Source organism: Melanotaenia boesemani, chromosome 16 (assembly GCF_017639745.1).
Source record: "Melanotaenia boesemani isolate fMelBoe1 chromosome 16, fMelBoe1.pri, whole genome shotgun sequence".
Classification (NCBI taxonomy): Eukaryota; Metazoa; Chordata; class Actinopteri; order Atheriniformes; family Melanotaeniidae; genus Melanotaenia; species Melanotaenia boesemani.
In genome coordinates this window covers 26,666,026-26,688,854 of record NC_055697.1, presented here as the reverse complement: position 1 = coordinate 26,688,854, position 22,829 = coordinate 26,666,026, and the positions used below count along the sequence as shown (strand labels likewise).

Genomic DNA, 22,829 nt, shown 5'->3' with positions numbered 1-22,829 from the left:
CACCAGAAAGGAATAGAAATTAAATAGAATGAACAAATAACAATCATCATCAATTCAATGGAAAGAAATTAAATCAAACAAGATCAGGAAAGGTAAAGTTCTTTTTTAAGGGTGGCTCATTAGACAGTTCATTTCTCATCTTTGCCATCCTCACTAATAAAGCTCTGTCACCTCTGGTTGTTAGTTTTTCAGGCACAGGTGAGAGTCCTTCATTAGAGAATATCAGACTCCATTCGGCAGGCTGGTATAAAAACAAAAGGTCGGGTAGGGAGGCCAATAGAAAATCTTATAATCAGTCTTAGAACAAACTTATACAGATGTAATATCTTCACTTTTCTTCATTAAAAACATGTGTTGCATAACATTTGTTGATGCACAATTGACAGAAATGGTATCGAGTAGTAGTCTGCTGATCAATGATGATGAGTATACCACAGCTGCCCGCTCTCGGTCTCAGTCTGTCTTCTACCCTTTTTCTAGCCTTCCTCTGTTATGGCTGAAGTACCTGACAGATCAATGAAGATTGATGACTGAACACTTAGTCCGTCTCTCTCTCTCTGCTTCTCAGTCTCTCCTTTCCCACACAAAGTTCTCTCCTTTCAAACAATATCTAATTCATATTTAATGATAGAGTACATTTAGCAAGGTCTTCACCTCTGTTTCATCTGCAGAAAATCTTCACTAATGCTCACCCTTAATGGAGTGGAGAGTCACCATCATTTCCTTATTCACTTATTTATGTCTGCTTGCCTATTTCCCAAGTCCTATAGTTTTAATTACTTTACGTCTGGCTGTATGATCTGCAGCAGAAACCTGTAATGTGTTTGGAGACCTTGAAAACAGTAGTTACAAATAAGTCTTCTATACTGTCTGTCTAGATAAGTAAATTACCACTTACATGCATAATGTCCACTACAGTGGACACTTATTAAAAAACTGTTTTCTATTCATGGTATATTTGTAATTAGCCACTGCAGTGGGCGTCAGTAAGTCATCCACACACTGTATAATATGTTATATTTAAATATAATTACAGCTATATTTCCTTAGAATATTTATGTTAAAGAAATATAACATAATTTTATAAATATTTTATAGTAGCTAAAAATTAATTAATCAAAAATAAAATATGACTAAACCATTGTTGTACATGTCTGTAGTAACAAATAAATAATTTCAAAATGTCCACACAGTAAACACCCTTACTTTAATTAAAATAATGATACTTAAATTTGAATATTATATCCTCATCCCTTTATCAACCATTACCACATCTCTCATTGCATCATCTTACTCTTTTTGCTCTTTCCACCTTCCAGGCAGAAGTTTGTCCCCAGACAGCCGGCATGTTGTGTCTTTGGGCAGCCTGTTAGACGACCAGCACTGGCACCATGTTGTAGTGGAGCGTCACAGCAATCACCTCAACCTCAGTGTGGACAAAAGCACGGTGTGGGTGCAGATCCCAACAAGATTCTCCCACTGGGATCATGACCAGGTGTGTGTATGTGTTTGTGTATGAACTTACAGGCAAACAGACAAAAACAAAAACAAACAAAGAAAAAAAAAAAAAAACATTCACCATGTTCATAATTGTGCACTTTTTAGTTTTCATTCATTTGTGTCCTTCCACAGATGAGTGTGGGAACAGACCAGGGCCTTGGCTCTTGGAGGTCAGACAGAAATTTCCAAGGCTGTCTAGAAAACTTGGTGTACAATGGCCAAAACCTGGTAAACCTCGCTAAACAGAAAGACAAGCAGGTTACTGTGAAGGTAAACTTGTTCAAAAGCTGACTTTAAAAAAAAAAAAATGTCTGTTTGTGTAGCTGCATTACAAAGAAATAGTTTAGTAAAAGTAAAAAAAAAATTCTACTGCAGAGGTAGAGACATTACAAATACTTTTATAAATTTAAGATAACTTTTCAGTCACCTACTGATTACTACTCATTAGTGGGACTACTGTACAGCATGAACCCACCAACAAGGCAAACTTTAGCATAATAGTCGTCTACAACCATTTTTCATAGAAACACATTTGAAGCATCAAAAGGGCCTGCTTAATGGTGTAAAAGATTGTTACGTCTATGTCAGAAATATGTTGATGATTTATCACAAAAATACACAGAATCCTGTTATCTTTAACTTGTCACAACTTTTCTTTTGTTTTTCTTCATTATAGATGATTAATGGATTTAAAAAATTGACATTTTTTTCCCACCATGCAATTCTTCAGATCAACATATTAAGCTAAGTGTTTCCAAAAGGCAGGAATACCAGCAACTGCCTCTTTCAACTCCAGTAAGAAAAGGAGAGCAGGAATTTCAGTTTTTTAACTTGCCTGAATGTTTACATTGAATTGATGAATGTGAGAATGTTGCAGTGGCACAAGTAGAATTTTACAATTTTGACTGAATTTTCATCTTGAGGGAGGATGCTACTTCACCATGGCAACTTCAACTGCCTTTCAGAAAGAAATTTCACAATAGCTGTGTCCCAATTCGGGGTCTGCACCCTTCGAAGTGCAGATTTGTTGGCTACATATTTCATTGTGGTGCATCAAGCACTGTTCTATTTCGAAGGAGCCTCCGGATCCAGCTTACAAATCTGCTCTTTGTTTGGTCTCAAATGAAGTCTGCTGGTGATGCATCCTTCGCGGCCTATTTTCTCCCTGAATTCATTGCGCTCAAGAAGGTGGCGATTCAGAATTCACAGGTCATGAACATTTGGAGACTTCTTCAGACTTCAGAAAACTTTATTAATCCCTGTGGGAGGTTCCCTCAGAGAAACTGAAGTTCTATTACAACCCACACTGTTAAACTATCAGGAAAGAGTTTGATGGCATTGGGGTCAAAGGAGTTCCTCAGTCTGTTGGTCCTGTTCTTAGGAAGGAGCAGCCTGTTGCTGAACAGGCTGCTCTGGTTGCTGATGACAGTGTGCAGAGTGTGGCTGGCATTGTCCAGTATGCCCAACAGTGTGCTGAGAGTTCTCCTCTTAGCTAAGCCACCAGAGGGTCCAGCTTCAGGCCAACCACCAAACTGGCCCACCTGATCAGCTTTTCCAACCTGAAGTGGTCTGCATTTGAAGTGCTTCTGCCCCAGCACACCACAGCGTAGGAAAGTATGCTGGTGATCACGGACTGATAAAATATTCTTAGAAGTTTCCTTTGATGTGAAAGGATCGTAGCCTCCTCAGGAAGTACATCCTGCTCTGAGCCTTCTTGTACAGCTGTTTCATGTTGCTTGTCCACTCCAGCTTGTTGTCCAGCCACAGCCTAAGATATTTATAGGTCTGCACAACTTCCTCCTCATTTCCTAGCAGAGCTGATCTAGGACTGGGTCTGCCCCTTCCAAAGTCAATGACCAATTCTTAGTGTTGGAGGTGTAGAGCTGCAGGTTGTTAGTTTGACACCGGGCAACAAAGCTCCTCACCAGGTTCCTGTATTCCTTGTCTTCGTCGTCTCTGGTATACCCCGTGATGGCTGTGTCATCTGTGAACTTCTGGATGTGACATGTTTCAGTGTTGTAGCAGAAGTCTGCAGTGTTTGGAGTGTTAAGACTGGGAGACAGTACAGTCCCCAGAAGAGCTTCAATGACCACAGTGTCAGACGTGTTGCCTTCAGCCTGACATATGGTCTGTCGGTGAGGTAGCTGGATATCCATGCAACCAGGCAGGGGTCCACTCGCATGATTTACATTTGTTCCCTGCAAAATGGACTGAACAGGGTATTGAAATATACTAAACTGGTATTCAACTATGCTACACAGAATTCTAAATTGTATGGCGCAGAAACACCAACTTTGGTAAATAATGCTGATTATTATCCATTATTTTCTATTACTTTGTTTTTTAAATCAATAACAAAAAAGAAATGTTGACTGTCTGAAGAGTATAGTCATTCATATGAACTCAGTATTTGGTTCGAGTCCCTTTTGCATGAATTACTGCCTCAATGCGGCGTGGCATGGATGTTTTCAGCCTTTGGCACTGCTGGGGTGTAATGGAAGACCAGGATGCTTCAATAACAGAATTCAACTCTTCTGCATCGCTTGGTCTCATGTGTCTCGTTTTTCTCTTAGCAATGCCCCATGGATTTTCTAAGGGGTCAGGAGAGTTTGCTGGACAATCAAGCACAGTAACCCTTGGTCATTAAACCAGGTTTTGGGTTCTTTTGGCAGTGTGGGCAGGTTCCAAGTCCTGCTGGAAAATAAACTCAGCATCTCCAAAAAAGCTTTTCTGCTAAAGGAAACATGAAGTGCTCTAAAATCTCCTGGTAGACGCTGCGTTGACTCTGAACTTAATAAAGCCCAGTGGACCAACACCAGCAGATGACATGGTTTCCAAATCAACACTGTGGGAGACTGTGGAAACTTCACGCTGCACTTAAAGTGTCTTGGATTGTTTTCTCTTCATTCTTTCTCCAGACTCTGCGACCTTGATTTCCAAATGAGATTTTGCTCTCATCAGAAAAGAGCACTTCGGACCACTGTTCAACAGACCAGTTCAATTTTTTTTCTTTAGTCCAGAGAAGATGTTTCTAACGTGTTTTGTTCAGGAGCAGTTTGACAAGAGGACATTTGAAGCCCATGTCCAAGATCTTTTTGTGTGTTGTTGCTCTTGAAGCACTAACTCCAGCCTCAGTCCAGTCCTTGTGAAGCATTTTTGAATGGCCTTTTCCTGACGATCCTCTCCAGGCTGTGGTCATCCCTGCTGGTTGTTCCACCTTTTTCTTCCACACTTTTCCATTCCACTCAACATTTTGTTGATGTGCTTTGATACAGCACTTTGAGAGCATCCGACTTCTTTTGCAATTACATTTTGAGGCTTCCCCTCCGTCAATGATGGTTTTCTGCACAACTGTCAGGTCAGCAACTTTCCCCATAATTGTGAATTCTACTGAAATAGCCTGTGAGACCATAATAATGCTCAGGAATCCTTTGCAGGTGTTTTGGATTAATTAGCTGGTTAGAGTTTGGCTACAACATTGAACCTTTCTACAGTATTCTAATTTTCTGAGATTTAGATTTTTGGGTTTTCATAGGCTGTTAATCATCAAAATTATAACAAATAAATGCTTGGAATATCTCACTTTGCATATAATGAGTCTATATAATATATTATATATTATATATATATTATTTTTAACTTTAATTATCAAAATAAATTGAATTTTGTGCAATATTTAGTTTCATCTGTACGTTTATATAGTGATAGTAATAGTTGGTCTTACTTTGTATTTTTAATTTGTCATTTTCATATGTATTGTCCATCATATTACTATTGCTGTTATGCTTTCCCCATCTTTGACTCTGCATACTTTCTTCAAAGAGCTGTTTTCTTCCCCACCAACAGCTTAGAATAATTAAAAGAAAATTTAACTGATAAGAAAGTAGGAACATGTAAAATCAGTGTATGCACAGTTTAATCCCCACCATTAAAAATCTTTTGCTTTCAAATTATATCTGTTCACTTTTACTGTAAATGCTCAAAATGAAAAGCATCCACGTGTATGTGTGTATGTGTGTAATGCAAACACCACTGCCTCTGAAGCTCTCTGCTCTTTGATCTGCATTAATCCATCCTGCTTTAACTATCCCACAAAGAGCTTTTAGATTTGATCAAGTGTCTACATGTTGCATGATCAACTGAAAATAGAAACCTGGTATTCCCATTGGGGAGCCTTGGATGTAATCTATCACCGTTGCTGCCCCAGCAGTACATATACTGCAATAATGACTTCTCAGAACTATAAGCCTGCAGATATGACCCACTCTTTCCATCTTTTGCTCTATTTATCAACACCTCTGCTCCCCAAGGCTTCCTCTGTGACCTTTGAAAGCTTCTGGCTGACATTGGTGCTTATACAAAGCCTGACTATTATCATTATGTTAATAGACTTGTGCTTTTTATGGAGACTTACTGATGAGATTTTTGCACAGCAGGGTGTTTCCTTGCAGCCTTGGAAATTAATTCCTTTTCCTATACTAGTGTGTCGTCCCCATTTTTGCTGTAATAATTTCTCACCCTTCACCTCTTTTCCTCTCTCCTTTTCTACGCCTTTCTCAGGGCAACGTGACCTTTTCATGTGCTGAACCTGTATTTGTTGCCATGACGTTCACTAGTCCGCAGAGTTTCTTGAGCTTGCCAGGAGTTGCAGATCCATCATCAATGAGCATGTCAGTGGGACTTCAGTTTCGGACATGGAACAGGGAGGGGCTACTTCTGACCTTTGATTTCCCAGAGAAAAAAGGGGGGGTCCGGCTATACCTCAGCAAAACCAGATTACATCTGCAAATCAACAAGCCTGGCAGGGCGCCACTAGAGCTTCAAGCAGGTCAGTCTGACACCTAGCCATTAAGTTTTTTACATTGTCTAGGGTTAAATTCCATCGAATCTCCAATACATATTATTTAATAGAAAATATTGCATTTGATTTATATTGTGCTTTATTGCTGACGGCACTCAAAGCGCTTACATTGGAGCCATAATTCATCCACTCCTCATTCATACTAGGTGATGATAAGCTACAAGTGTAGCCACAGCTGCCCTGGGACAGGCTGAAGGACACGTGCCAATGTGCACCAGCGACCTCTTCAACCATTGAAACATTCATATTCATTCATACACCAACGATCCAGAGACTGGAGGCAAGGAGGAGGAAATGTCTTCCCTGAGGACACAATGACAGATGACTGGGGAAGCCTTCTGGCCACTTGAGCCACTGCTGACCCCATTTTTAATTCATATTTTATTCATACGTGTGAAGTTAGAATCTATTTGGAAGTCTACAAGAAACTGGTTATGTTGCATAACATTGCTTCAGCAACACATTCTGTCTGAAACTGTTCTTGCCTTTATATATTGAAGGTTCCCCCTTCCCAAAAAGCCAAGTCTGCTGTGCTTTCTCTGCTCCCCCAGTTCAAGGAGTGGTCATGACTAAAATTAAGGGAACACTGTAATAGGATCAGGTTGTTGAAGAAATCTTTATTTTTCAGTACATGTCACATACCAAAATGAGTTATTTGTATTTACCTGTCACTAGTTAGATTTACTAGGAGTAGTGAGCTGCCATATTCCAACACCTGGAACAATTGGGGGATTAAGGGACTTGCTCAGGGGCCCAGAGTGGTTTACCTCTGTTGGCACATCAGGAACTTGAACCAAGGTTCTCCAGACCCAATCCCACCTCTGTAACCACAAGTTTGCCACTCCCCTTTATGTGCTAAAATGTACGCTATACGTCAGTTCTTCAATTATTTTTTAACATAGAAATGACACCAAAGTTCACACTGCATGATTGTCAGTGAAACCAATCAGCTGTTTTTTTTTTTTTTTGTTTTTTTTTAAGCAGCCCATTTTTCTTGTGTTTGTGAGTTTTAAAGCCTTACTATGTTTGTAATTTCACATAACACAGTAAAGAGAGACTTCTTCATGGCTGTTTATAGAGATCAGTCAGATGAGTCTAGAAAATTCTTGTGTTCAACTGCCAACATTTATTTAGTCAGTACAAATCTTAGCTTAAAATCTTCCTTAATAAGTTTGGCTAACAAAACTCAGCAATTCTTTATTATTATTTTTTTTTATTATTGTTACAGTTACAAACTAGCCACCATACTGGAGTTATGTAACATGTGACATAGGGACAAAGATTAGCCACAGGACAAAGCAGCATTTTCTGTAAGAATAACAACTGCCTTAGACCTTTTACATGCACAAAAGACCAAAATATTAAAGCCAAATAGAATTTTGCTAAGAGTATGATGTGGTGGCTTTACTCAGAAATGTTAAAAAAAAAAAAAAGAAAAAAAAGAAAACTCAAATTTAGTCATTTTAGCTGAAAAATTTAGACCCTTTAGAAGAGTGAATATGATTGTAAATCCTTCTGTTAACATTCATCCATCCTGGAGTTTTTCTTTTTGTAGCTGACAGCTAGACATTTCTTAAGTAAAAGGTGACACTAATGTGGTATCCAGTTGTGGATCAGTGAATTTTTTTTCACTTTGACATATTATCACACTTTTATATGTTTGTGTGCAGGTTCAGCTCTGAATGATGGCCAGTGGCACTCTGTGGACCTGATCTCAGGACAAGGACGCTTGACCATCACAGTGGATAGAGATGAAGGAGCTACTGCTCAAGCCAGTCCTCCATTCCTTATCACGCTGGGAGGTCAACTTTTCTTTGGTGGTAAGTGCGGATTAATTATTTTCACATATTATCATGATGGCTTCCAAAACTTGATGGGGTTTTAGTTATTGGGCAGGATCATACAGACACATTTCAGTCTAAGTTGTTATTTACTTTTAGTGGAGTGACATTGAGCTTTGCAGACCTGATTATTTCTCTGAGGATTGATAAATCTTTGCAGTGGTTAGTGCTGTTGCCTCTTAGCAGAGGATTCTCGAATCAGGCGATTCAGTGTGAAGTTTGTATGCATTTTTCTGTATATACAGTACCAGTCAAAAATTTGAACACACATTTCCATTTAATCCAGTAGGAAAGTGTGTCCAAACTTTTGACTGGTACAGTATACGGCTTTTTTACGAGTTTCTTGTTAGCTTAGTTGGTGATTGTAGACTATCCAGCTTAGGCACATGGTTGTCAGTCTCTGTGTTAGCCCTGACCCTTATCTCATGGCAGGTGGGAAAAGCTGCAACTAACAGTGACTGAACAAAATAAAGTGCGGTTTAGGGAATGTCTGCTAGTGTTGTTTATGAAGAAAAACTGCAGAAAATTGAACTGACTGACACCTTTTCCAAACATCACACACTCCTGCTGTCCAAGAGTAATCCAGCACTTTTTTTGTGATATTTGCCTTAAAGAAAATTGCAGAGGAATTACAGAGTTGAAGCTCTCTAAAAATTAATCATGATAAAATGAGGTACTTAAGCCAGTCATCAGCAACATTATGGGTTCCTCTGATTTGTTGATTAATGTTTTCCCGTGCAGGATGCCCTTCTGAAGGAAGCAGCCAGGAGTGTACTAATCCCTTCAGAGCTTTCCAAGGCTGCATGCGTCTGCTAACTATTAACAACCAGCCTGTCAACTTAATCAAGTTGCAACAAAGGCTGACAGGAAATTACAGTCACCTGCAGATCGATATGTGTGGCATCATTGACAGGTCAGACAAACAGCACCATCTGTTTGAACAGTTTTAGACAGCAATATTAAACTCGGTAAATTTGCCAAATGAGCTGTTGTGTTTTTACCTGTATTTATTCATGAATGGTTTGTTTAAACATTTTATTTAATATTAGAAATTTTTTTAAATTTAATGTGTTTTTTTTTCAGAAAAAGATTTGCTTCATTTCTGAAAAACTGGGCTACAATTGGATAATAAGCAGCAGATAATGAAGTAAAGTGGAAAATTTTCTGCAGGAGATCTACAGAGTATACATGCCTTTTTTTTAGCTAACTGAATTACCATGGAAGCAAAGCTATTGTTTAATTTTTAGTCATTGCAAAACAGTAATTATTTGCTCAACCTGTCTTTTAATACTTGGATTTAAACATGTTATAAGGATTTTAGAGCCATGCTGTATTTGTGTGTTTGCTGGAGCTGCTGATATTGTTCACCAAATCATCAATTTTACCATTCATCAGGTATAACATTTCCTTATCAGATATTGGAGAAACTGTGACACCGATGCATTTCTTTTCTCTTCCCTCATTGTGGAAAATGTCAAGTCAAGCTCCCTGTGTGAATTTAATGCCGTGTTTTTATGAGCTATAACACATCACTCTGAGAACATGACATTAGACCTTTTTCTAAATCATTAGAGCCCACAGGTTTATGGTACAGATATTATCTGCAGAACAGTCTTTGTTTCAGTAAAATGTCAACTTAACAAAAATGGATTTATACTTCCACAACCCCCCCTCTCCAGCATACAGGTGCCCTTTTCTGATATAAGCAGTGTTTGATTAATCGTACGTTTGCTGAATTATCTGCAGCCTGACTCTGGTTTGTGAGAAAGCTGTCCAGAAATGGAGATAAGTAAAGCAACCATCAAAATTTAAAATCCCAAAGTTGTGGAAGAAACAAGAAGACTGCACCTGTTTAAGCAAACAAAGGAAAGAAATTGGTGCTAAACAACTAAACCCATAGCATCTGCCAAGCCTGCTGTGTAAGGCTTCTGCTAACAGTGAATTTCCTACTGTCTGAAAGATTAAAAATACATGTTGCTCCACCTCTTCCTCTTTCACTCTCAGCAGTCACAATCTGCTGACCTCATTTCTCCTTCTAAATATGCTTACCCACTTGCTGCTGAGCTCCATTCATCTTAACATTCATCCTTTTAAATGTTCCATCACTTCGTCCTCCACCTTCCTCAGGTCTTCCATCAGCTTTAATTCCTCTCCCTGGATTTCTCCTTTTCTACGCTATCTTGACAGTTTTGACTCACGCCTCTTATATATCTGAAGTCTTAATTCTTTTTTCCCCCCTCCCATACTTTCTGCTCCACTATTGCCTGTCACTGCCAGCTTCATACTGACTCAGAAAAACTTAGAGTTGCAAAAGAAAAAGGGAGTTGAAAGGGAACATTCCTAGAAGCGTATTCTTAAGTTGTATTATTCAAATTTTTAATGTCAATTTCCAAAAGATGTGAGTGCTAGCTCAGAGCTGGTGAACGGCCTAGATGGCAGGCAGGTCAGTCCAGTACCCGGACTCCACAGTGAAGCCATGCTGTTATAGCTGCAGTTTACTATACTGCCACATAGACAGGCTTCTGAACTGGGTGTCTCCCTTGCAAAAACAATATATTTTTTCTAATATAGTTGTCAAACATCCAAACTTTAATTTCTGACCAAGTTTACACCAAACACTTGGCACAAAAATCTCAAATTTTCTTCTTCCACATGAAAATCTTACTGTATTTTATCAGCAATGAAACACTATAAAACACCAAAGGATTTATTAAGACCATATCCAAATTTTAAATATGTTTGCCATTTTTGGTTATTAAAATACAATGAACGGCCCATGCAGTAGATATATGATATCTTCAACAATGTTCAGCAAAACAGTGATTAGAAGAGTAAAGTGATGAGGTTTACTTGTGCTGTTGTGTTTATCTCTCTCAGGTGTTCCCCCAGTCACTGTGAACATGGAGGCAGCTGCAGTCAGTCGTGGAGCACCTTCCACTGTAACTGCTCCAGCACTGGCTACACTGGAGCCACCTGCCACAGCTGTAAGCAACCAAAGCTTTGTTATTTATGTTCAAAAGTCATTAACATAGAGTGTAAAGATGTACTAGTTGGATCTGAGCATGCATGTTAATAAATGCATGTGGAACCATTTTTTTCAAAATAGATTTATGACCTAAGTTAATGTGGAGAGATGAGATGTGAAGATGTAACTAAATTTCATGATTTAAGAGTTGAATTTGAAACTAAATTTGCTTGGCGATTCCACCCTGATTCATCATCTATGTGGAGTGGCGACAGGAACAAAGTAAAGGGTTATGATTGGACCCCCTCTGGAGATACTTCAGATGAGGCTCTTCTGGGATTGTGGAGAGGTGGAGCTGGGGAGGAGGTTGGAAGCAATAGTAGGAAAAATGATCAGATATTAGACTCACTGGCTTAAAAAGAAGCAGAAAAGAAGTCAGTTGGTCGAGTTGTGATGTCAGAATAAGGAAGAGTTTGAGTCAAACAGTGTGATAAAATGGAAGTTAAATACTGCAGCAAGATGTAAAATCCAAACACTGAGTGAAGAAAAATGACTGTGTTATGTTGCCATGCAACATTAAAACACATTAAACATTTAACATCCTTGATAATAACGATGAAAATGATTTGATAATGTCTCTCTCCTCAGCAATATATGAACAGTCCTGCGAGGCATACAAACACAAAGGCAACACGTCGGGGTATTATTATATTGATGTGGATGGTAGTGGACCCATCAAGCCACAGCTGATATTCTGCAACATGACAGGTAGCTGATACAGACATCAACACACACCTAAACACAGTCTGCAACTCATTTGGTGTCCAGTCTCCCTGTCCTGGTTTCTACCTGTCTGACATTCTGAAATACGAATATAAAGTAAACACTTAGTCTTTTTCTTCTTTCACTCAAACAGAGGACAAGACGTGGGTGGTGATCCAACACAACAACACAGAGCTGACTAAAGTAGGTCCAACGCCAGGAAAAAGTCAGCATGCAGCTCACTTTGAATATGCATTTGATGAGGAGCAGCTAGAAGCAATTATCAGCCAGTCGGAGCACTGCGAACAGGAACTGGTTTACCACTGCAGGAAATCACGCCTCTTCAACACAGCAGGTAAGGCTTGTCGATATTTTCTGGATTCTACTGAATTAACACAAAAGTTACAAAAGCTGATCTTGACGAATAATAATAAAAAAGCATAAACAATAGAAACCTAAATATTTCACTTCATTTTTTACTTATATGGCCAATGTGACTAGTTTTTTCTTTGTCAAGGTTCTGTTTCTGTTGGCAGTTGCTTTGTTTGTTATAGCAATTGACTTATTAAATATACCATTGACTATACATTGCAGATTATTGCATACAGACTTTATAGAGCTTTGTTTCTTAGGGACAAGTCTGATGCATGTGTTGATGCATCCTTTAAAATCTGTTTAGTTAGAAAGTTAAAACACAAATGATGCTGTTTTTGCTAAACTAGTACCAATTAGCTAACTTTAAATACACTCCTCGGCCACTTTATTAGTTGCATTGGTTTAGTCAATCACAAGGCAGAAACTCATTTAACGCATTTAGGCATGTAGACATGGTCAAAACAACTGTCTGAATTTCAAACTGAGAATGAATAAGAAAGAGGATTGAAGTGACTTTGAACGTAGCATAGTTGTCTGTGCCAGATAGGTTGGTCTGACTATTTCAGAAAGTGCTGACCTAGCAGCAAAATGCTTAGTTGATGTTAGAGGATGGGCAGGCTGGTTGGAGATGATAGAAAAGTATGGAGAAAACCATCTCTGAACATACAACACCTTGAACCTCAAAGCAGATCAGCTACAGCTACAGAAGGCCACACTGGATGCCACTCTTGTCAGCTAAGAACGGGAAAATTAGGCTACAATTCACACAGACTCGCAAACAAATGTAAACATAGAAGACTGGGAAAACATTGCCTGCCTATCTGAGTCTTGTTGCTGACCATGTCCAATACTTGCAGAGATAATTTAGAGCATAATTTCAGTAGTGTCATCCTCACAAACAAATATGTGAAATTGAGAAAGAAATGATTGAATCTGATGTGAGTCTGTTGCCTGAAATGAATAGACATCTGTGTGTTCCAGAGGGTGCTCAACTCAGCTGGTGGGTGGGAGGTCCTGGTTCAGGACAAGTGCAGACTTATTGGGGTGGGGCTCCACCAGGCAGCCAACAGTGTGCCTGCAGTCAGCAACAGAACTGTGTGGACCCCAAACACCACTGCAACTGTGATGCCGACCTCATAGGATGGTAATGTATTCACTCCACTTCCACTAATTATTATGGTATTCACATTTCCTCTGATGTGCTTATTTATTTTTTTATTAATTTATTTTGTTTTACCTTTTTCCAGGGTGAAACAAAGTGGTATCCTCTAGAAGTTCTGATCATTCCATTTTGATTCTCCTTCCTTCACATCCTCTCCCTGCTTTCCAGGACTAATGACTCTGGCCTGTTGACCCATAAGGAGTCGCTTCCTGTCAGATCTCTTGTGCTGGGCGATGTCCAGAAGCCTGGGTCAGAAAGCGCCTACAAGGTGGGACCTCTCCGTTGCCATGGAGACAGTAAGTTGTACAAACGATGCAGAGTTTTGCCTGAACTGTCCTCATCCATGAGTTATACATCCGTAATACGTCGTCATGCATTTTTTTTTTCAGAAAATATCTGGAATGCTGCATTTTTCAATAAGGACACATTATACCTCCACTTTCCTACATTCAACGGCGAGCTGAATGCAGACATCTCCTTTCTGTTTAAAACCACCTCATCTTCTGGTGTCTTCGTTGAAAACTTGGGCATCAGAGACTTCATTCGGATTGAACTGAACAGTAAGTAACAACTGTTGGTTGAACTGTCTAATCTATGATGAAAGGACAGCGGGATAAACCAAGTTTCAGCAGGATGGAAATCATCGAAGATCTGTGGTCCTACATTGAACTCTGCCTCTGTCCATCTCAAATATAAAAACTAAACTTTACCACCTGCTCTGCCATTTATTTTGCCTCCTCAGGGAAATCACTGCAGTGTTGGTGTCTCAGCTTACTGCAGTACATTTTCGTTTAAACCACCAGAGTGTAGAGCTCTCAGTTTTATTTTGGCATGTTGAAAAAAATTTATGGCAGGTCACATATTGTATTATGTCCTGAAGACAGCTCTTGATGAAGTGTTGTGTTGTCTAAAACTAATATACAGTATTATTGGGGCATAAGAAACTTTGTTTATCAAAGGTTCTGACTTTTCATTCTGATTTCTTTACAAGAATAAATTACTGATTTCATCCTATCACACTTTACTACTGTTTTAAACACATATATTAAGGAAAACAAGAGAGAAATTTGTCTTAACGTTCTATCTAATTTTGTTTGAGTTCATTTTCACATATTTTGTGTGGTGAATTTTTTACCACACAAAAAAACTCCAGAAATGCAAGCTAATTTGAAATAATTAGTCTTTTTACAAGTTATAACATCCAAACAGGATGAGGCTAAATTCTTTTCCATTTATAAAATCTGCATGAAAGTTCTGCAATCAGGCAATTTTGCACCATTACTTATTTATGGATTGCAGAGTCAAAGCATCTTAAAATAAATGTTTCTAGTCCTCGTGTCACATTAAATGAAAAACAAAACCTTACATCTAAATTGACACGCTGACATTTATTTTCACTCTACTCGTGTCCAAACATGTTAAATGTTATTAGATCAGTAAACTAAACTGAGCTGGAAATGTTTATTTGTTCAACTTGTAAACAACACAAATAGCTAAAAAATATCCATCATTTACATTTCTTAACCTTGTTTTTATTTTGGGATAATCAGTTATGCATTTGAAATAGTTTTGAGGCTTACTTCTAAACCATTAGCATTTCTGTGAGACTTAAGGAATCAAGCATTACCATAAGTCAAATTTATCCCTCACTACCAATGAATGGATAAAATGCATGTGCAGCTGGTTGCTGTAAAAATAGCATTTAAGATTTTTTCATTTGCCTTCCTTGTGAGAAATGTGGCTCGGTTTAAAAATACTGCTGTAGAATAGGAACAAAAAAACAAGCACAATAATAAAAAGCAATACAACATCTAAAACAATAAAGCCACCTAAGAAAATAAAATCATATAAAATTTTCCATACATTCCTCACTGATATGTTTAAAGAACAGAACAAATAATTTAAAGAACAAATGAATGTTTTTACCTGTTGTGTGTGCACATGTAGACCCTACACCAACTCTGTGATTTTAACTGTGTATTTCATATGCAGAACATGGGACTTGTCTGTTGGGATGTTCTTTGTATGTAAAGTGACTGCCTGGTCAAAAGGCTTGTGGAGGTTAGGAGTATTTATGCAAATGATCTCACCATTTTTTCTTAATAGGTTGTAAATCTGAATCTTGGATTTGACTGTTGGATTCCCAAACCAACTGGTGATACTGTACAGCAAAATGGACTCTTTTGTAGCTCTGTAAAAGAGTCAGTTCAATTCAAATAACTTTAGGGGGCAATTTTAAAAACATTAAAATAACAGTAGCTTAATAAAGAAGGTAAAAATACATACCAGCAACACACACAGACAGCAGACAACATACACAGTGTGGCATTAAAAAGACTTGAGGGTGATCAAAGTGTTTTAATTATTTAGGAGGCATTCAGCATTCAGAAGTTGGACAGCCCTAGGGACGAACATCCTCCTCTGTGTCCAACAGCCTGGACAGCAGAGGCCGATTAACATTGTGTTTTTGCAAACACCAAATAAATCGGGTCTACGCAGAAATTGCAGGTGCTGGTGGATTCTGGCACACATGGTGGCAACCTGTCAGCTCCAGTCGCTGCCAGTGTCAATGCCAAGATATTTGTATGAGGTCTGTTTAATGGTGTTACTATGTATGGTCAGAGGGCTGCAGCCACTGGCTGATCAAGGATCCAACAGCAATTCAACAGTTTTGTTGGTGTTAATGTGAAATTGAACTCATTACGACCTCTTGCATCATGTGTATATATTTCTTTTAGACTTGCAGTAATGTTTGCATGTTTCACCTTTGGCAACCTGTCAAGTATAAAAGTTTTTTTTTTTCATAGAAAGAACACCTTTAGTCTTCTTTGTAGTTTGTTGTAACAAACATTTACTGATGTCAGTTCAAATAGTTTCTGTGATAACTGCATCTTTGTGTGAGCTAGTTGGTAACTTACTTTGGTCTTGCTCTTTGGCGCCCCCTACAGTTGTGTCAAACAAATGACACCCTATGGACAGACTTGTTTTTTCATTAACATAATATCTGCAACAAACAAAAAATGAAAGAATTAATATAATTTTTCACAATTTGTTTGATCTTATTTACATTTTAAACATTGGAATGTGGCAAATGTGTGCAATTAGTAAGCGTGCAACACAATTCTCACTGTACACATTAGTGTCATGTAATGCAAACATGCAGAGAACTTTGGAAAAGCTGCAATAATTCCAAGGTTGCATTAATGTTTGTGTCTATGTGTGTGTGCATGTGTGTGCGTGAACCTTGTATGTAGGTACAGCGAATGAATAAGTAATGATGTCAAATGTGTACCTCAGTTTAAGTTAAGCTTTGGATTTAATGTCCCCATGGCAGCCTCCACAGAGGTCCTCTTCTCCTTTGATGTGGGTAACGGCCCGTTGGTGGTCAGTGTGAAATCTGACTTCCCGCTGAATGACAACAGGTGGCATCGCATTCAAGCTGAGCGTAACGTGAAAGAGGCATCGCTTCGCCTTGACCAGCTGCCTGCTGCCACACAGCAGGCTCCTGCTGACGGGCACATCCACCTACAGCTCAACAGCCAGTTATTTATAGGTGAGTGTTTTGGTGTGTATTCCTGTCACAAAACTTTGGAAAAGTTGCTTTATTATCACGTCAACAATGGAAAAAAAGAAAAAAAGAAGAAAAAAAAAGAATATAGCAGCATTTCTCTGTTTTGTTCACACTTTCCTCTCACTGTCTCTCTTTTGCTCATGCTGTATCCTTCTTTTTCTTCCCAGTAGCATCAAAATGCCTCTGATCCCATGCGGTGCTTTGCTTTTAGCTTCAGGGAGATTTATGGTTTTAAATTTCTGTCTCTTGTGGTCAGAAACTAAACCCCTCCACAAACCCGCACACTATAAAGCTCTGCTTTCCCTCCATGTCCAGACTCTACAGAGAACACATTGCAGTCTCTGGTTATTGATATGGGGTGCAATTGTAAGATTTTTAAAAAGTTTAAAATATAAACGTCCTGTTTTTTAAGCTGTACAATGACAGAAACTTTACAGACTAAAAGTAATTCCTTCATATTGGTAGAAATGTGCAGTAAAAAGACTTGCTTGTAATGGTCAGTTTCCTTGAAGTAACCTTGGCAAAGCATTTGTAGTCATTCCATTTTTTAAGGTAGTCTTCTCCTGACAGCTCCTGATGAAACTCTAAGCTCTGATGTGAACCTCATCAACTCCTCTGTCTTGGAAAGCTCTTTATCTCATCATAACAGTTTTGAATTAGCCCGTTTTTGCAGTCTGAGACAATTATTATGCTGCAGAGCCTGAACTCTGAGGACAGTTGGAGGTTGCAATGCCAGAACTTAGAGAACAATAACTTTTGGGGCTTTAATCTTGTTCAAAAAGAGGGAAAAATGCACACAGTCTCTGTTAGTCATACAAAAAAAAGAAAAAACAGAGAGAGACTTACAGTTAAGGTGTCCCCTTCCTTGAAAATTATCTGCATATTTGTGTTTTTCTGTCTTACCACTCCTTTTAAAGGATCCAATATGAGACAGGTTACAAACATTTTCACCTGAAGGTGCAGAATATAAGGCCAATAATAATAAAGTCAGATCTCAAACAGGATTCCCTCAAAGTCATAACAAAGATGATTATTTTTATTCTGGCCATTCCGAAAATACATGATTACATGCATGGGTTGCAGAAGTATTTAAGAAGACGATGTGTGCATACATTTTGAGGATAAAGATAACTCGGGTGTGATGTTAAATATTGCAAACATTTCAAATCCCTCTGAGCTGACACTGAAGTTTAATTGTTGCTTTTATACGCATTTACAAATTGAAAAAGTGGAGTCTCCAGATCCTGCAAGAATGTGCTTAAAATATCAATTGTATTGGAGCAAAAGCCTTCAAAAAACGTTCTGCTTACATCTTCTTTAATATGGAAATTAACAATAATAATTAGACAAAGATTATCTAAAAGAGAATAAATGAATTTGCTCTCATAAGTTGTGTGCCTGCAAATAGCCAAAAAAAGGGAAATAAAAGTTAAATGCTTAGGTGTTTCATTTGTGTTTCTCTTCAGGAGGCACTGCTTCCAGACAGAAGGGATTTCGGGGCTGTATCCGCTCCCTTCAGTTGAATGGCATCACCCTAGACCTGGAGGAGAGAGCAAAGATCACCCCTGGCGTTCAGGCAGGATGTCCAGGTTACTGCAGCACCTATAGCTCGCTGTGCCAGAACCATGGTCGCTGCGTGGAGAGAACCAAAAGCTTCTCCTGCGACTGCAGCTCATCTCCTTACACCGGAGCCTTCTGTGACAAAGGTACAGAGGCTTTGTTAGCAACATCACATGTAAACAACAAGGTGGTGTTATAGTTTTACTGTACGCCAGGTCATATTGAAGGATTATTGTGATATTTTTTCTTACTGGGTGACACTTTGTCTTGTTATGCACATGCAGTGCTTTAGAATCTTCTAAATCTCATGATATACTGCTGTACAACCTCTTTACTTAATAAAATATTAAACTGGAAAGCAGCTGCATTCAGATAGTTGAAACCCTCTCTTGGCGTCCTGACAGATGTTCTGTCACTCCATGTTTTTAAGATTATACTTTTCCTGTTGACTTTATGTAATTCTAATTATGAGAGGAACATTGAGTGGTCGCATCAGCAGAGTAAGGCAGCCTCGTGTGTATTCAATAATTAACAATCCCAGCTGTGCAGCTTGTTGAAGCTACACAGGTAAATCTGCACCGGAAACCACATCTCCCACTCCTGAGTGTGTTATAATTAGAGATTTGGTATGCATTTATCAGCTGTCAGCTGGTTTTTCTGAGGCAACTTTTGCAGAAGCTCACTAATTAGGTGATGTCTCTGCAACAGAAGAACTGCTCTTTTAGGTATATGAATAACTCATAAGGGTCCTGTTGTGAGATAGGTTTTTGCTTAGAGTTGGTGTAAAGACATGCTTTATGTGCTATGCAAATTAGATGTAAATCATGCCATGTCTGGGAAAACTTGATTTGTCGATGGGCTCCTGCTTAAAATACAGATGAATTGAAATAAGTAATGCGAGGAAGACCTGGAGCTACATTTGCATTCTTTTACCTTTCAGTGAGTGTTGCATCATTATACATATTGATGAATATAAAGCAAGGGTGAAAGATGGCATTTTCTAATAAAAAAAAGGGAAATTTTAACCCCTTAAATGTTTTTCATTTTATATTTAAAGTTCTAGGCTGAGAAGTAAAACTTTTATTGGAAAGTTCTGTGATGGTTGCCACGTTTTTAACACAAGAAAGTCTGAGCAGGTTCTGCCAAACATTACTTATTACTGGTGCTTAAAATCTGCTTTTATTAAAATATTTGATCTTTTTTCCTGCAGAGGTCTCAATCAGCTTAAAACCGGGAACATCCATCAGTTACACCTTCACGGAGCAGATGGTGAATGAGCTGAACAGGAGCGGTAGCACCTTTCCCTCCTCCATCTTCTCCGACATGACACTAAGAGCAGAAAATATCTCCCTCAGCTTCAGGACCAGCCAGAGTCCTGCTCTGCTCCTGTACGTCAGCTCCTACCACAGCGAGTATCTGGCTCTGCTGCTCAATAAACAAGGTAAACACTCCAATCTTCTTAGTTGCACTGTTTGTTAGCAAAGCTATCTATCAAATATTCGGCCTGGTACTTGTAGAACCATCATTAGCTTTTCTTGATTCCTGATTTTGTGCCACAAAGTGGTTCAGGTTTTGCATATTTCTAACTTACCTCAGTGGGCTTGTCAGGATGGGCCTGAAAAGGAAATTGCCCCACAAATGTGTTAAAACTGTATAAACCCTTGACATACAAACATGTTTTGCACATGTATGAAACATCACTCCACCTATATTATTAGAAATGAGTGGTGACACAAGATGTGCGCAATACTGCTCTATAATAACATGTAAAATCTTTTAGTAACACAGTTTTAAACACCTAAAAAACACAAAGCCTAATGTTAAATTAGCTTCTACACAAAACAGAACACAGTTTAAAAAATAAGGTTGCTAAAGAGACCAGAAAGGGCAAAACATTCAAGATTAAATTTAACTTCAAATTCTCATGATTAAGTTCAAAATTACATCCTCCAAATTTTTAGAAAGGTAAACTAATAAAACATTTTCACCAAAACCTGAATGATAAATACTAACTGCTAGATATTTATTCAGGTAGCAGCAAGTTTGTGCTAGATTTTTGTTTTGTTTTCAGGTTTTTCCAACAATAGTAAAAATGCTGCATGTCCAAAATGTCTGGCGTGATCAATAATTTCCTCTTCTTCTCTTCAACCAATAACCCCCCTCATTTTATTTTGCTCAAGCTCTTGTTTGCTATCTGTCTGCCTTTTAATTCCTCTTATCCCGTCCTCCACACTTCATTGTACTTAACTTTGTCCAGACTTCAGCCAGTAAAGAGCCAAGTGAGGGTCACCTGTGTTGGGAAGGACAAAAAGGATGATAAATCCAATATAAATGGGAATCCACTTAGATAGCAGTAAATAGACTGTGACCTGGCTGCATTATTAACCCTGACTGGAGGAAGCTGATGGCCAGTATGTTATTAAAGTTGTCATGGTGATCTGATAGTGGACATTTTGCTTTTAACTCCAGCAACATACTGAAACTTACCAGCTGAATCTTTCCTGTCCTGGTGATGTCGCTGCTGTGGGACATACCAACATGGCAAACCAGCAAATGGAGGGAAAAGGGAGAATCTTAAATTCTCTAACAAGGAGTTTTATTTATAAAAGGGCTTAAAAGCCCAAATCAGGACAAAACAGTGAGCAGAGAAAGTCTGAAAATCATCTTGGCTGTATACTCATTCTGAACCGCTTGGTCCATTAACGGTCGCGGGTAAGCTGGAGCCTATCCCAGCATTAACAGGTGAGGGGCAGGGTACACCCTGGACAGGTCACCAGTCCATCGCAGGGCCAACACATAGGGGACAAACAACCATTCACACTCGCACACACTCCTAGGGAGAATTTAGAGTTATCAGTTAACCTAACATGCATGTCTTTGGCTGGTGGGAGGAAGCCAGAGTACCCGGAGAGAACCCACACTTACACGAGGAGAACATGCAAACTCCTGGCTGTAAACTTATTTGCAAATATTTGTTTTGGAACTAAACACCATTTAACATTCTAATTTAATTGTAGAAGACCTTAAAAATAAATTCTTCTTAAAAACAATAATATTTTTTATAGAAAGAAAATTAAAGATAATCATGTTTTAATTGATGGTGCAGCACATGTGGGCTAATGACTTCATGTGAGCAGATAGATCTACAAAGACAGAACTGAAAAATGAGAAAAAACTTGAAACTAAACAGACTGCAAAATAAAAATACCAAGATCAAAAACCTGCAGATCATGACAGTATATCAACTGGTGTGAAAAAGAAATAAAAGATGTACAAACGTGGCCTGGTACAATATACCTTAGCTTTCTAAAATATGTTTTTATATTTAGTCTTCAGTTGTGTTTTTCCCAAGTGGGACTGAACCTAAATGAAATATTTTATTCTCTCCATCAATGTTTCAACCCCACAGTTTTTAATAAGGTTAAATATTAAGTCAGTGGATCAGTGGATTCATTCAAATAGCAGTTTTCTTCCATACTGTTTCTCTCTTCCCTGCAGCAGCAGTGTTCCCTTTTTCACAAAATACCTCTTTTTGTTTCAAAGGGGTGAAATAACTGTCAGCTTTTAGTCAGTCATGGTGAATCCAGGTGGCTTTTTATTGTGGTTCTTGTGGATCGTACCAACTTAAACAGCTGTTCTGGAACCAAAAACCCAGAGTTGTTCATCTCAGAGTAAGTGAAGCTTCTTTTTAGGCTCAGTTGGTTGAACCTCCTTTCTGGAACAGACCCCTGGCGTGGAAAAAAAGAAATGTTCTGCCATCATCAACATTTCACCACCTGCAAGCTGTCAACATTCACTGGAGCTTGTCGACCTCCTCTCATTTTTTTAAATGTGTCACTTCGGTGTGAACACTTACTTTTTTACGAGACAAGTGTAAAGTAAAGTGTTAAAGAATAATAAGCAGGATGGTAAATTGTGAATAATCCATGATTCAGGAAGTTTTTTTTATCCTCCACATTCTGCCTGCTGTGCTCATGAAACACTGCAGTCTTTATTACCACAGCTTCATGGGATTATAGTACGTAGAAGATCATCATTTCCAAAATAGGATTTTTTTTTAAATTATTTGTTGGTTTTGAATGTATTGAGGTTAAAATGACAACATTAGGTAATTTTTTTTATAAATATATAGTTTATTTTTCAGTTTTTCTGAGGCTGTCAAGCCCGGCTCGTGAGGGCTTGACAAGAAGGAAGCGGGACAACAAAGGATGCCAATTAAAGTATAATTTATT

At 38.5% G+C, this 22,829-nt stretch overlaps 1 protein-coding gene across 1 annotated transcript in view; it reads left to right on the top strand.

Annotated features, from left to right (window-relative positions):
• Positions 1 to 22,829, top strand: part of LOC121656109 (contactin-associated protein-like 4) — a 68,844-nt gene that overhangs the window by 34,461 nt on the left and 11,554 nt on the right. The window contains exons 6-19 of the mRNA XM_042011155.1: positions 1,320 to 1,495; positions 1,633 to 1,770; positions 6,061 to 6,328; positions 8,032 to 8,181; positions 8,944 to 9,115; positions 11,080 to 11,186; positions 11,816 to 11,935; positions 12,084 to 12,284; positions 13,286 to 13,448; positions 13,635 to 13,762; positions 13,856 to 14,026; positions 16,801 to 17,019; positions 18,504 to 18,743; positions 19,808 to 20,038. Coding sequence (XP_041867089.1) covers positions 1,320 to 1,495; positions 1,633 to 1,770; positions 6,061 to 6,328; positions 8,032 to 8,181; positions 8,944 to 9,115; positions 11,080 to 11,186; positions 11,816 to 11,935; positions 12,084 to 12,284; positions 13,286 to 13,448; positions 13,635 to 13,762; positions 13,856 to 14,026; positions 16,801 to 17,019; positions 18,504 to 18,743; positions 19,808 to 20,038 — 2,484 coding nt within the window. The remainder of the gene's footprint in view (positions 1 to 1,319; positions 1,496 to 1,632; positions 1,771 to 6,060; positions 6,329 to 8,031; positions 8,182 to 8,943; positions 9,116 to 11,079; positions 11,187 to 11,815; positions 11,936 to 12,083; positions 12,285 to 13,285; positions 13,449 to 13,634; positions 13,763 to 13,855; positions 14,027 to 16,800; positions 17,020 to 18,503; positions 18,744 to 19,807; positions 20,039 to 22,829) is intronic.